This window comes from Panulirus ornatus, chromosome 14 (genome assembly GCF_036320965.1).
Source record: "Panulirus ornatus isolate Po-2019 chromosome 14, ASM3632096v1, whole genome shotgun sequence".
In the NCBI taxonomy this organism is placed as follows: Eukaryota; Metazoa; Arthropoda; class Malacostraca; order Decapoda; family Palinuridae; genus Panulirus; species Panulirus ornatus.
This window is the reverse complement of record NC_092237.1, coordinates 41,185,474-41,201,424: the sequence shown is the minus strand read 5'-3', so window position 1 is coordinate 41,201,424 and position 15,951 is coordinate 41,185,474. Positions and strand designations below refer to the sequence as shown.

At 37.1% G+C, this 15,951-nt stretch overlaps 1 protein-coding gene across 1 annotated transcript in view; it reads right to left on the bottom strand.

Moving 5' to 3' along the window:
- Window positions 1-15,951, bottom strand: part of LOC139753087 (glutamate receptor ionotropic, delta-2-like) — a 92,789-nt gene that overhangs the window by 18,038 nt on the left and 58,800 nt on the right. The window contains exon 5 of the mRNA XM_071669172.1: window positions 11,969-12,067. Coding sequence (XP_071525273.1) covers window positions 11,969-12,067 — 99 coding nt within the window. The remainder of the gene's footprint in view (window positions 1-11,968; window positions 12,068-15,951) is intronic.

Here is a 15,951-nt window from a genome sequence, read left to right as displayed (position 1 = left end):
AAAAATGTTGAAAGGTTGCGGGGCGTGGGCTATGGTTTGGTTTTTGGGGGCAAGGGGGATGGTGTGTGGAAATGAGATGTTTGAGGACAATGTGTGGGGGTGAGGTGGTTTATGAGGAAGTAACGTAAGGGTAAGAGAGATGTGTGGAAATTTAAAAAAAAAGGGTTGAAAAGGCAGAAAAGGGGGGGTTTTTAAATGGTTGGGTGGGTTGGGCCATTCTTTCGTCTGTTTCCTTGCGCTACCTCGCTAACGCGGGATACAGCGACAAAGTATGATAAATAATATAATATATATATATTTTTTTCCAAAAGAAGGAACAGAGGGGGCCAGGTGAGGATATTCCCAAAAAAGGCCCAGTCCTCTGTTCTTAACGCTACCTCGCTAATGCGGGAAATGGCGAATAGTTTAAAAAAAAAAATAATATATAATAATATATATAATATATATATATATAAATATATATATATATATATATATATTTTTTTTTTTTTTTTTTTTTTTTTCCAAAAGAAGGAACAGAGAGGGCCAGGTGAGGGTATTCCCTCAAAGGCCCAGTCCTCTGTTCTTAACGCTACCTCGCTATCGCGGGAAATGGCGAATATATAAAAAAAAAAAAAAAAAAAAAAATATATATATATATATATATATATATATATATAAATATATATATAATAATATATATATATATATATATATATATATATATATATATATAGTATACAAACCTCCAACAGTCAGGATCAATCCCAAAAGGTAAACGACTATTCGAGTACTATGTACTCGAATACCTTTTGTCTCACGTTGGGGAGCAACGGGGTCTCCACTGGTCATCTCCTATTACATTGTACTCGAATAGTCGTTTCCCTTTGGGGTTAATCAATAGCCTAGCGTACGCTCCCGCCTCCTACGCATGGGTCCCGGTTCGATCCTGAATATTGGAGGTTTATATGTATATATATATATAATATATATATATATAATATATATATATATATATATGAATATGTATATATATATAAACACACACACACACACACATAAACATATATATATATATAATATATATATATATATAATATAAATATATATATATATATATATATATAAATTATTATCATTATTCTTCTCATTATTATCATTTCATTTTGCTTTGTCGCTGTCTCCCGCGTTGGCGAGGTAGCGCAAGGAAACAGACGAAAGAATGGCACAACCCCCACCCACATAACCATGTATATACATACACGTCCACACACGCAAATATACATACCATACATTTGCAAATATAATATAATATATACACATTTCAAACATATACATATAATACTAACACACAGACTATACAATTACACATGTACATAACAGGACTGTCTGCCTTTATTCATCCCATTGCCAACTCGCCACACATGGAATAACAACCCCCTCCCCCCTCATGTGTCCGAGGTAGCGCTAAGAAAAAGACAACAAAGACCCCATTCGTTCACACGTCAGTCTCTAGGTGTCATGTAATAATGCACCGAAACCACAGCTCCCTTTCCACATCCAGGCCCCACAGAACTTTCCATGGTTTACCCCAGACGCTTCACATGCCCTGGTTTAATACATTGACAGCACGTCGACCCCGGTATACCACATCGTTCCAATTCACTCTATTCCTTGCACGCCTTTCACCCTCCTGCATGTTCAGACCCCGATCACTCAACTTCTTTTTCACTCCATCTTTCCACCTCCAAATGGGTCTCCCACTTCTCGTTCTCTCCACTTTTGACACATATATCCTCTTGGTCAATCTTTCCTCACTCATTCTCTCCATGTGACCAAACCATTTCAAAACACCCTATTCTGCTCTCTCAACCTTACTCTTTTTATTACCACCCATCTCTGTTACCCTTATATTACTTACTCGATCAAACCACCTCACATCACATATTGTCCTCAAACATCTCATTTATAGCACATCCACCCTCCTCCGCACAACTCTATCTATAGCCCACGCCTCGCAACCATACAACATTGTTGGAACCACTATACCTTCAAACATACCCATTTTTGCTTTCCGAGATAATGTTCTCGACTTCCACACATTCTTCAACGCTCCCAGATTTTTCGTCCCCTCCCCAACCCTATGATTCGCTTCCGCTTCCATGGTTCCATCCGCTGCCAAATCCACTCCCAGATATCTAAAACACTTCACTTCCTCCGGTTTTTCTCCATTCAAACTTACCTCCCAATTGACTTGACCTTTAACCCTACTGTACCTAATAACCTTGCTCTTATTCACATTTACTTTCAACTTTCTTCTTTCACACACTTTACCAAACTCAGTCACCAGCTTCTGCAGTTTCTCACATGAATCAGCCACCAGCGCTGTATCATCAGCGAACAACAACTGACTCACTTATCAAGCTCTCTCATCCACAACAGACTGCATACTTGCCCCTCTTTCCAAAACTCTTGCATTCACCTCCATAACAACCCAATCCATAAGCAAATTAAACAAGCATGGAGACATCACACACCCCTGCCGAAAACCTACATTCACTGAGAACCAATCACTTTCCTCTCTTCCTACACTTACACATGCCTCTCATCCTCGATAAAAACTTTTCACTGCTTCTAACAACTTGCCTCCTACACCATATGTTCATAATACCTTCCACAGAGCATCTCTATCAACTCTGTCATATGCCTTCTACAGATACATAAAATGCTACATACAAATCCATTTGCTTTTCTAAGTATTTCTCACATACATTCTTCAATGTAAACGCCTGCTCCACACATCCTCTACCACTTCTGAAACCACACTGTTCTTTCCCAATCTGCTGCTCTGGACATTCCTTCACCCTCTCAATCAATACCCTCCCACATAATTTACCTGGAATACTCAAGAAACTTATACCTCTGTAATTTGAGCACTCACTCTTATCCCCTTTGCCTTTGTACAATGGCACTATGCAAGCATTCCGCCAATCCTCAGGCACCTCACCATGAATCATACATACAATAGATAACCTTCAAACATACCCATTTTTGCTTTCCGAGATAATGTTCTCGAATTCCACACATTCATCAACGCTCCCAGAATTTTCGCCCCCTCCCTCACCCTATGATTGAAATCCGCTTCCATAGTTCCCTCCGCTGCCAGATCCACTCCCAGATATCTAAAACACTTCACTTCCTCCAGCTTTTCTCCATTCAAACTTTCATCCCAATTGACTTGACTCTCAACCCTACTGTGCCTAATAACCTTGCTCTTATTCACATTTACTCTCAACTTTCTTCTTTCACACACTTTACCAAAGTCAGTCAACTGCTTCTGCAGTTTCTCACATGAATCAGCCACCAGCGCTGTATCATCAGCGAACAACAACTGACTCACTTCCCAAGCTCTCTCATCCACAACAGACTGCATGCTTGCCCCTCTTTCCAAAACTCTTGCATTCACCTCCCGAACAACCCAATCCATAAACAAATTAAACAAGCATGGAGACATCACACACCCCTGCCGCAAACCTAAATTTACTGAGAACCAATCACTTTCCTCTCTTGCTACACGTACACATGCCTTACATCCTCGATAAAAACTTTTCACTGCTTTTAACAACTTGCCTCCCACACCATATATTCTTAATATCTTCCACAGAGCATCTCTATCAACTTTATCGTATGTCTTCTCCAGATCCATAAAATGCTACATACAAATCCATTTGGCTTTCTAAGTATTTCTCACATACATTCTTCAATGGAAACACCTGCTCCACACATCCTCTACCATTTCTGAAACTACACTGCTCTTCCCCAGTCTGCTGCTCTGGACATTCCTTCACCCTCTCAATCAATACCCTCCCATATAATTTACCAGAATACTCAAGAAACTTATACCTCTGTAATTTGAGCACTCACTCTTATCCTTTGCCTTAGTACAATGGCACTATGCAAGCATTCCGCCAATCCTCAGGCACCTCACCATGAATCATACATACATCAAATAACCTTACCAACCAGTCAACAATACAATCACCCCCTTTTTTAATAAATTCCACTGCAATACCATCCAAACTCGCTGCCTTGCCGGCAAACCACCTCGACCAAAACACTCTACATCTGCCACATTATCATCAGAACATATTCAATACACCTTCAAAATACTCTCCAGCTCCATCCGTCCATCACCCCTACTTGTTATCACCTCCCATTTGTCCATATCTAATATATATATATATAATATAATATATATAAATATAATATATATATATATATATATTAAATATATATTATATATATATATATAAATATATTTTTTTATATATTATTTTTTTTTTTTTTTTTTTATACTTTGTCGCTGTCTCCCGCGTTTGCGAGGTAGCGCAAGGAAACAGACGAAAGAAATGGCCCAACCCCCCCCCCCATACACATGTACATACACACGTCCACACACGCAAATATACATTCCTACACAGCTTTCCATGGTTTACCCCAGACGCTTCACATGCCTTGATTCAAATCCACTGACAGCACGTCAACCCCTGTATACCACATCGCTCCAATTCACTCTATTCCTTGCCCTCCTTTCACCCTCCTGCATGTTCAGGCCCCGATCACACAAAATCTTTTTCACTCCATCTTTCCACCTCCAATTTGGTCTCCCTCTTCTCCTCGTTCCATCCACCTCTGACACATATATCCTCTTGGTCAATCTTTCCTCACTCATTCTCTCCATGTGCCCAAACCATTTCAAAACACCCTCTTCTGCTCTCTCAACCACGCCTTTTTATTTCCACACATCTCTCTTACCCTTACGTTACTTACTCGATCAAACCACCTCACACCACACATTTCCTCAAACATCTCATTTCCAGCACATCCATCCTCCTGCGCACATCTCTATCCATAGCCCACGCCTCGCAACCATACAACATTGTTGGAATACCTTCAAACATACCCATTTTGCTTTCCGAGATAATGTTCTCAAACTTCCACACATTCTTCAAGGCTCCCAGAATTTTCGCCCCCTCCCCACCCTTGATGATAATTCCGCTTCCATAGTTCCATCCGCTGCCAGATCCACTCCCAGATATCTAAAACACTTCACTTCCTCCAGCTTTTCTCCATTCAAACTTCATCCCAATTGACTTGACCTCAACCCCTACTGTGCCTAATAACCTTGCTCTTATTCACATTTACTCTCAACTTTCTTCTTCACACACTTTACCAAACTCAGTCACCAGCTTCTGCAGTTTCTCACATGAATCAGCCACCAGCGCTGTATCATCAGCGAACAACAACTGACTCACTTCCCAAGCTCTCTCATCCCAACAGACTTCATGCTTGCCCCTCTTTCCAAAACTCTTGCATTCACCTCCCAACAACCCATCCATAAACAAATTAAACAAGCATGGAGACATCACACACCCCTGCCGCAAACCTACATTCTACTGAGAACCAATCACTTTCCTCTCTTCCTACACGTACACATGCCTTACATCCTCGATAAAAACTTTTCACTGCTTTTAACAACTTGCCTCCCACACCATATATTCTTAATTATATATATATATATATATATATATATATATATATATATATATATATATATATATATATATATATATATATATATATATATATTGGGGAAGAGCAGTGTGGTTTCAGAAGTGGTAGAGGATGTGTGGATCAGGTGTTTGCTTTGAAGAATGTATGTGAGAAATACTTAGAAAAGCAAATGGATTTGTATGTAGCATTTATGGATCTGGAGAAGGCATATGATAGAGTTGATAGAGATGCTCTGTGGAAGGTATTAAGAATATATGGTGTGGGAGGCAAAATGTTAGAAGCAGTGAAAAGTTTTTATCGAGGATGTAAGGCATGTGTACGTGTAGGAAGAGAGGAAAGTGATTGGTTCTCAGTGAATGTAGGTTTGCGGCAGGGGTGTGTGATGTCTCCATGGTTGTTTAATTTGTTTATGGATGGGGTTGTTAGGGAGGTGAATGCAAGAGTTTTGGAGAGAGGGGCAAGTATGAAGTCTGTTGGGGATGAGAGAGCTTGGGAAGTGAGTTAGTTGTTGTTCGCTGATGATACAGCGCTGGTGGCTGATTCATATATATATATATATATATATATATATATATATATATATATATATATATATATATATATATATATATATATATATATATATATATATATATATATATATATATATATATATATATATATATATATATATATATATATATATATATGTATATATATATATATATATATATATATATATATATACCTTGGCCCACCAGTGATGCTACTACGTTTGTGAATCAAGAACCATTGCAACACAAACCTCGCCAGGTGGTAGAGTGTCCCGCAGTGTATCGAGACAGACTTCCCCAGAACTTTTTTAAATGGGAAGTAAATGTTTATAGTTGTGTTACTGGAGTGATAGTTTTCATACATGGTGCTTTGACAAGAAAATAGTGAAATTGGTAAAAATGTAGCTTAGACATTGAAGCTTATTGATACAGTAGTTAAATTGATGAGAACTACTATTGACGTTTGTGTAAATAAATCATACATTTCCTTTTTCCATAGCCAGAGGTTGAACCAGTATGTGACATTCATTTTTCATTTCATTTCAAGCTAGAAGTTTCAGTTTTCTAAATTGTTTCTTACATTTTTCATATATATATATATATATGTATGTGTGTGTGTGTATGTGTGTGTATGTGTGTGTATGTGTATATATATATATATATATATATATATATATATATATATATATATATATATATATATATATATATATATATATATATATATATATTATCCCTGGGGATAGGGGTGAAAGAATACTTCCCATGCATTCCTCGCGTGTCGTAGAAAGCGACTAGAGGGGACGGGAGCGGGGGGCCAGAAATCCTCCCCTCCTTGTACTTTTCTAACTTTCTAAAATGGGAAACAGAAGGAGTCACGCGGGGAGTGCTCATCCTCCTCGAAGGCTCAGATTGGGGTGCCCAAATGTGTGTGGATGTAACCAAGATGTGAAAAAAGGAGAGATAGGTAGTATGTTTGAGGAAAGGAACCTGGATGTTTTGGCTCTGAGTGAAACGAAGCTCAAGGGTAAAGGGGAAGAGTGGTTTGGGAAGGTCTTGGGAGTAAAGTCAGGGGTTAGTGAGAAGACAAGAGCAAGGGAAGGAGTAGCAATACTCCTGAAACAGGAGTTGTGGGAGTATGTGATAGAATGTAAGAAAGTAAATTCTCGATTAATATGGGTAAAACTGAAAGATGATGGAGAGATATGGGTGATTATTGGTACATATGCACCTGGGCATGAGAAGAAAGATCATGAGAGGCAAGTGTTTTGGGAGCAGCTGAATGAGTGTGTTAGTGGTTTTGATGCACGAGACCGGGTTATAGTGATGGGTGATTTGAATGCAAAGGTGAGTAATGTGGCAGTTGAGGGAATAATTGGTATACATGGGGTGTTCAGTGTTGTAAGTGGAAATGGTGAAGAGCTTGTAGATTTATGTGCTGAAAAAGGACTGATGATTGGGAATACCTGGTTTAAAAAGCGAGATATACATAAGTATACTTATGTAAGTAGGAGAGATGGCCAGAGAGCGTTATTGGATTACGTGTTAATTGACAGGCGTGCGAAAGAGAGACTTTTGGATGTTAATGTGCTGAGAGGTGCAACTGGAGGGATGTCTGATCATTATCTTGTGGAGGCTAGGGTGAAGATTTGTATGGGTTTTCAGAAAAGAAGAGTGAATGTTGGGGTGAAGAGGGTGGTGAGAGTAAGTGAGCTTGGGAAGGAGACTTGTGTCAGGAAGTACCAGGAGAGACTGAGTACAGAATGGAAAAAGGTGAGAACAATGGAAGTAAGGGGAGTGGGGGAGGAATAGGATGTATTTAGGGAATCAGTGATGGATTGCGCAAAAGATGCTTGTGGCATGAGAAGAGTGGGAGATGGGTTGATTAGAAAGGGTAGTGAGTGGTGGGATGAAGAAGTAAGAGTATTAGTGAAAGAGAAGAGAGAGGCATTTGGACGATTTTTGCAGGGAAAAAATGCAATTGAGTGGGAGATGTATAAAAGAAAGAGACAGGAGGTCAAGAGAAAGGTGCAAGAGGTGAAAAAAAGGGCAAATGAGAGTTGGGGTGAGAGAGTATCATTAAATTTTAGGGAGAATAAAAAGATGTTCTGGAAGGAGGTAAATAAAGTGCGTAAGACAAGGGAGCAAATGGGAACTTCAGTGAAGGGCGCAAATGGGGAGGTGATAACAAGTAGTGGTGATGTGAGAAGGAGATGGAGTGAGTATTTTGAAGGTTTGTTGAATGTGTTTGATGATAGAGTGGCAGATATAGGGTGTTTTGGTCGAGGTGGTGTGCAAAGTGAGAGGGTTAGGGAAAATGATTTGGTAAACAGAGAAGAGGTAGTAAAAGCTTTGCGGAAGATGAAAGCCGGCAAGGCAGAAGTTTTGGATGATATTGCAGTGGAATTTATTAAAAAAGGGGGTGGCTGTATTGTTGACTGGTTGGTAAGGTTATTTAATGTATGTATGACTCATGGTGAGGTGCCTGAGGATTGGCGGAATGCGTGCATAGTGCCATTGTACAAAGGCAAAGGGGATAAGAGTGAGTGCTCAAATTACAGAGGTATAAGTTTGTTGAGTATTCCTGGCAAATTATATGGGAGGGTATTGATTGAGAGGGTGAAGGCATGTACAGAGCATCAGATTGGGGAAGAGCAGTGTGGTTTCAGAAGTGGTAGAGGATGTGTGGATCAGGTGTTTGCTTTGAAGAATGTATGTGAGAAATACTTAGAAAAGCAAATGGATTTGTATGTAGCATTTATGGATCTGGAGAAGGCATATGATAGAGTTGATAGAGATGCTCTGTGGAAGGTATTAAGAATATTAGGTGTGGGAGGCAAGTTGTTAGAAGCAGTGAAAAGTTTTTATCGAGGATGTAAGGCATGTGTACGTGTAGGAAGAGAGGAAAGTGATTGGTTCTCAGTGAATGTAGGTTTGCGGCAGGGGTGTGTGATGTCTCCATGGTTGTTTAATTTGTTTATGGATGGGGTTGTTAGGGAGGTGAATGCAAGAGTTTTGGAGAGAGGGGCAAGTATGAAGTCTGTTGGGGATGAGAGAGCTTGGGAAGTGAGTCAGTTGTTGTTCGCTGATGACACAGCGCTGGTGGCTGATTCATGTGAGAAACTGCAGAAGCTGGTGACTGAGTTTGGTAAAGTGTGTGAAAGAAGAAAGTTAAGAGTAAATGTGAATAAGAGCAAGGTTATTAGGTACAGTAGGGTTGAGGGTCAAGTCAATTGGGAGGTGAGTTTGAATGGAGAAAAACTGGAGGAAGTGAAGTGTTTTAGATATCTGGGAGTGGATCTGGCAGCGGATGGAACCATGGAAGCGGAAGTGGATCATAGGGTGGGGGAGGGGGCGAAAATTCTGGGAGCCTTGAAGAATGTGTGGAAGTCGAGAACATTATCTCGGAAAGCAAAAATGGGTATGTTTGAAGGAATAGTGGTTCCAACAATGTTGTATGGTTGCGAGGCGTGGGCTATGGATAGAGTGGTGCGCAGGAGGATGGATGTGCTGGAAATGAGATGTTTGAGGACAATGTGTGGTGTGAGGTGGTTTGATCGAGTAAGTAACGTAAGGGTAAGAGAGATGTGTGGAAATAAAACGAGTGTGGTTGAGAGAGCAGAAGAGGGTGTTTTGAAATGGTTTGGGAACATGGAGAGAATGAGTGAGGAAAGATTGACCAAGAGAATATATGTGTCGGAGGTGGAGGGAACGAGGAGAAGAGGGAGATCAAATTGGAGGTGGAAAGATGGAGTGAAAAAGATTTTGTGTGATCGGGGCCTGAACATGCAGGAGGGTGAAAGGAGGGCAAGGAATAGAGTGAATTGGAGCGATGTGGTATACCGGGGTTGATGTGCTGTCAGTGAATTGAATCAGGGCATGTGAAGCGTCTGTGGTAAACCATGGAAAGCTGTGTAGGTATGTATATTTGCGTGTGTGGACGTATGTATATACATGTGTATAGGGGGGGGTTGGGCCATTTCTTTCGTCTGTTTCCTTGCGCTACCTTGCAAACTCGGGAGACAGCGACAGAGCAAAAAAAAATATATATATATATATATATATATATATATATATATATATATATATATGTATATATATATATATATATATATATATATATATATATATATATATATATATATATATATATATATATATATATATATATACATATATACATATGTATATATGTATTTTTTTCTTTCGTTTTTAATACTAATCGCCATTTCCCGCGTTAGCGAGATAGCGTTATGAACAGAGGACTGGGAATATGAGGTAATATCCTCACCTGGCCCCCTTTTCTGTTGCTTCTTTTGGAACATTAAGAAAAAAAAAAGAGAGGTAGAGGAGTTTCAGCCACCCGCTCCCTTCCCTTTTAGTCGCCTTCTACGACACACAGGGAATACGTGGGAAGTATTCTTTCTCCCATATCCCCATATATATATATATATATATATATATATATATATATATACATATCCCCATATATGTATATATATATATATATATATATATATATATATATATATATATATATATATATATATATATATATATATATATATATATATATATATATATATATATATTTCCTTGCGCTATATATATATATATATATATATATATATATATATATATATATATATATATATATATATATATATATATATATATATAGCGCAAGGAAACAGACGAAAGAAATGGCCTTCCCACCTCCACACACATGCACACACACACACGTCCACACACGCAAACATACACACCCACACATCCCAACGTACACACATATATACACACACAGACACACACATATACGCACATGCATACAATTAACACTGTCTGCCCCTACTCACCCCCATCGCCACCCCGCCACACATGGAATAACATTCCCCTCCCCCCTCATGTGCGCGAGGTAGCGCCAGTCTCCAGCTGTTATGCAATAATGCCCGAAACCACAGCCCCCTTTCCAAATCCAGGCCCCACAGAACTTTCCATGCTTTACCCCAGACGCTTCACATGCCCTGATTCAATCCAATGACAGCACGTCGACCCCGGTATACCACATCGATCCAATTCACACTATTCCTTGCCCTCCTTTCAGCCTCCTGCATGTTCAGGCCACGATCACTCAAAATCTTTTTCACTCCATCTTTCCACCTCCAATTTGGTCTCCCACTTCTCGTTCCCTCCACCTCCGACACATATATCCTCTTGGTCAATCTTTCCTCACTCATTCTCTCCATGTGCCCAAACCATTTCAAAACACCCTCTTCTGCTCTCTCAACCACGCTCTTTTTATTTCCACGCATCTCTCTTACCCTTACATTACTTACTCGATCAAACCACATCACACCACACATTGTCCTCAAACATCTCATTTCCAGCACATCCACCCTCCTGCGCACAACTCTATCCATAGCCCACGCCTCGCAACCATACAACATTGTTGGAACCACTATGCCTTCAAACATTTTTGCTTTCCAAGATAATGTTCTCGACTTCCACACATTCTTCAAGGCTCCCAGGATTTTCGCCCCCTTCCCCACCCTATATATATATACATATATATATATACATATATATATATATATATATATATATATATATATATATATATATATATATATATATATATATATATATATATATATATATCCTGAGCCAAACACCTATTTTTCAACCAAACCTAAGACGCTGTAGAACTGTGTTGTCTGTGGGCTGATTATCTCAGTCCTAGATTCGCCCGTGTGTTAATTCACAGTCAGGAACGCTAACCACTACACTACGGAGGTAGTTAATGTGTTGTGTGTGTGTGTGTGTGTGTGTGTGTGTGTGTGTGTTTGTGTGTAGTACGCTGCCAGCTGACACGTGCTGCTCACCATGTCGATGCCAACATCTGGGTTAGGCAGGAGGCTCCGTTGTGGATCCTTCTTATCAAACAGCTGCCATACTTCCTTGTAGATCCCACTCTCTGCATTCTGAAAAGATGTCGTACGTTTCATCAAAATCTTATCTTACTTTCCTACTGAAATTAAGTTTACTCCAAAATGCTGCTAACTAGGTACATATGAATATTACATACATCACATCTGTCAAGTCATTTAGAATGAACAGCAAAACAGATCCTAATATGTCATGGAAGGTGTCTGGATATAGAATAAGAGTATAGAAAATTTGTACATGAGAGTAGCGCAGTTCGGTGTACACATATGTAACAGACTGAGTGAGAAAGTAGAACTATAGACTATGACAAGATAATAGACATGTAGACATAATGGCATCAATCAGGCTAATTATTAACAGCAGAGGAGTTTTGAAACTCTTTACCCTCTCGTGTGTTCCCACTAACTATAACCTGACACGTTTTAAAAGACAGGTCTTTCACTTGCTCCAAAATTCGAAATGGTTTTCCCTTGTGTTTTCTTTTTCCCTTTCGTAATCCTTTCTATATATCAATCAAGGCCCGGCCTTGATGTGGACTTTTGCCCGTGACTGGAACCTCCAACTAAAAAAAAAGAAAAGATAAAGAAATAACGTATAGACTGAATGACCAATGAGCATAGTTGAGCGTCGTACCTTAGACAGATAATACACTCGATTTTTCTCTTTTAGTCCACGATTGACATTATCTGCCCCATTTTTGTTACACGAAAAGTTTACTGTTTTTTCGTTGAATTATCTCTATGTTTCTGCTCTTACCACACTAATGTACGAGATGCTCATCTCTACCATCCTCACAAACAGCCTCGTTAGAACCAAGTGGTTTATTGATGTTTGTCCTTTATTTTCTAATGTGGATTATTGAACATGTTTTGTTAAGAATGATGCTACATTAGATATTCTCTCTGTTACATCAGAGACTTTAGTTTCTCAAAGCTGGGCGCTGGAAGTACCATCATATCCTCATACAGACGAGGAGTTGAGGTGCGTTTTCTGACAAGTCTGAAAACAGAATGTGGACATACTGTGCTTCAGATGATATTATATTCACATCATCATCTTCATCTAACCTGAGTATATACAGTTCCGCCAAAATACAAATCATATACTTCATCCACCACAGTATGCATGACAGTGTAAAGAAATTCGTACAATGGAATGGAAAGACGTAACACATCACAGTGAATTGCTTAACAGATTTGTTTAAAGAACGCAATAACTGTACACATATTAAATGATTATAACTGTACACATATTGAACCATTATAACTGTACACATATTGAATAATTATAATTGTACACAAAGTAAATCATTATAACTGTGCACATATTGAATCATTATAACTACACATATTGAATCATTATAACTGTACACATATCTAATCATTATAACTGTACAGATATTGAATCATTACAACTGTACACATATTGAATGATTATAACTGTGCACATATTGAATCATTATAACTGTACACACATTGAATCAATATAACTGTACGCATATTGAATCATTGTAACTGTGCACATATTGAATCATTATAACTGTGCACATATTGAATCATTATAACTCTGCATATATTGAATCATATTAACTGTACACATATTGAATCATTATAACTGTGCACATATTGATTCGTTGTAACTGTGCACATATTGAATCATTATAACTGTACACATATTGAATAATTATAATTGTACACATATTGAATCATTATGACTGTGCACATATTGAATCATTATAACTCTACACATATTGAATCATTATAACTACGCATATCAAATCATTATAACTGTGCACATATTGAATCATTACAATTGTGCATATATTGAATCATCAAAACTGTATACATATTGAATCATTATAACTGTGCACATATAGAATCATTATAACTGTGCACATATCGAATCATTATAACTGTGCATATATTGAATCATTATAACTGTCCACGTATTGAATCATTAAAACTGTGCACATACTAAATCATTATAACTATGCACATATTGAATAATTATAACTGTACACATATTGAATCATTATAATTGTACACATATAGAATCATTATAACTGTGTACATATCGAATCATTATAACTGTGCATATATTGAATTATTATAACTGTCCACGTATTGAATCATTATAACTGTGCACATACTTAATCATTATCACTGTGCACATATTGAAAGATTATAACTGTGCACATATTGAATCATTTTAACTGTGCATATATTGAATCATTATAACTGTGCACATATTGAATCATTATAATTGCATGTATTGAATCATTATAACTGTACACATACTGAATCATTATAACTGTGCACATACTGAATGATCATAACTGTGCACATATTGAATCATTATAACTGTTAATGTATTGAATCATTATAACTGTACACATATGAAATCATTATAATTGTGCACAAATTGAATCAGTATAACTGTACACATATTGAATCATTATAACTGTACACATATTGAAATATTATAACTGTTCACATATTGAATCACTATAACTGTACACATATTGAATCATTATAACTGTGCACATATTGAATCATTATAACTGTGCACTTATTGAATCATTATAACTGTGCACATATTGAATCATTATAACTGTGCACATATTGAATCATTTAACTGTGCACATATTGAATCATGATAGCTGGGTATATATTGAATCGTTATAACTGTACACATATTGATTCATTATACCTGTGCACATATTGAATCATTATAAATGTGCACATATTGAATCATTATAACTGTACACATATTGAATCATTATAACTCTGCACATATTGGATCATTATAACTCTGCACATATTGAATCATTATAAATGTGCACATATTGAATCATTACAACTATGCACATATTGAATAATTATAACTGTGCACATGTTGAATCATTATAATTGTGCACATATTGAATCATTATAACTGTACATATTTTGAATCATTATAACTGTGAACATATTGAATCATTATAACTGCGCACATATTGAATCATTATAACTTTACACATATTGAATCATTATAACTGTGCACATATTGAATCCTTACATCTGTACACATATTGAATCATTATAACTGTGCATATATTGAATCATTATAACTGTACATATATTGAATCATTATAACGGTACACAAATTGAATCATTATAACTGTGCACATATTGAATCATTATAACTGTTAACATATTGAATCACTATAACTGTACACATATTGAATTATTATAGTTGGTCATATATTGAATCATTATAACTGTGCATATATTGAATCATTATAACCGTACACATAGTGAATCAATACAACTGTGCATATATTGAATCAGTATAACTGTACACATATTGAATCATTATTACTGTGCACATATTGAATCATTATAACTGCGTATATTGGATCATTATTTCTGTGCACATATTGAATCATTATAACTGTACACATATTGAATTGTTATAATTGTGCATATATTGAATCATTATAACTGTGCATATATTGAATCATTATAACTGTACACATATTGAATCATTATAACTGTGCATATATTGAATAATTATAACTGGTCACATATTGAATCATTATTGCTGTGCACATATTGGATCATTATAACTGCATATATTGAATCATTATAACTGTGCACATATTGAATCATTATAACTGTGCATATATTGAATCATTATAACTGATCACAAATTGAATCGTTATAGCTGTGCACATATTGAATCATTATAACTGCATATATTAAATCATTATAACTATGCACATATTGAATCATTATAACTATGCATATATTGAATCATTATAACTTTAGCATAGGAACTTTGACAGGATTAACACATCTTAATTGTGAGGTTAAGACAATGAACTAGAAAAAAAGATGATACCGGAGTACACAAATAACGTGTGGAACGTTTTGCTGTG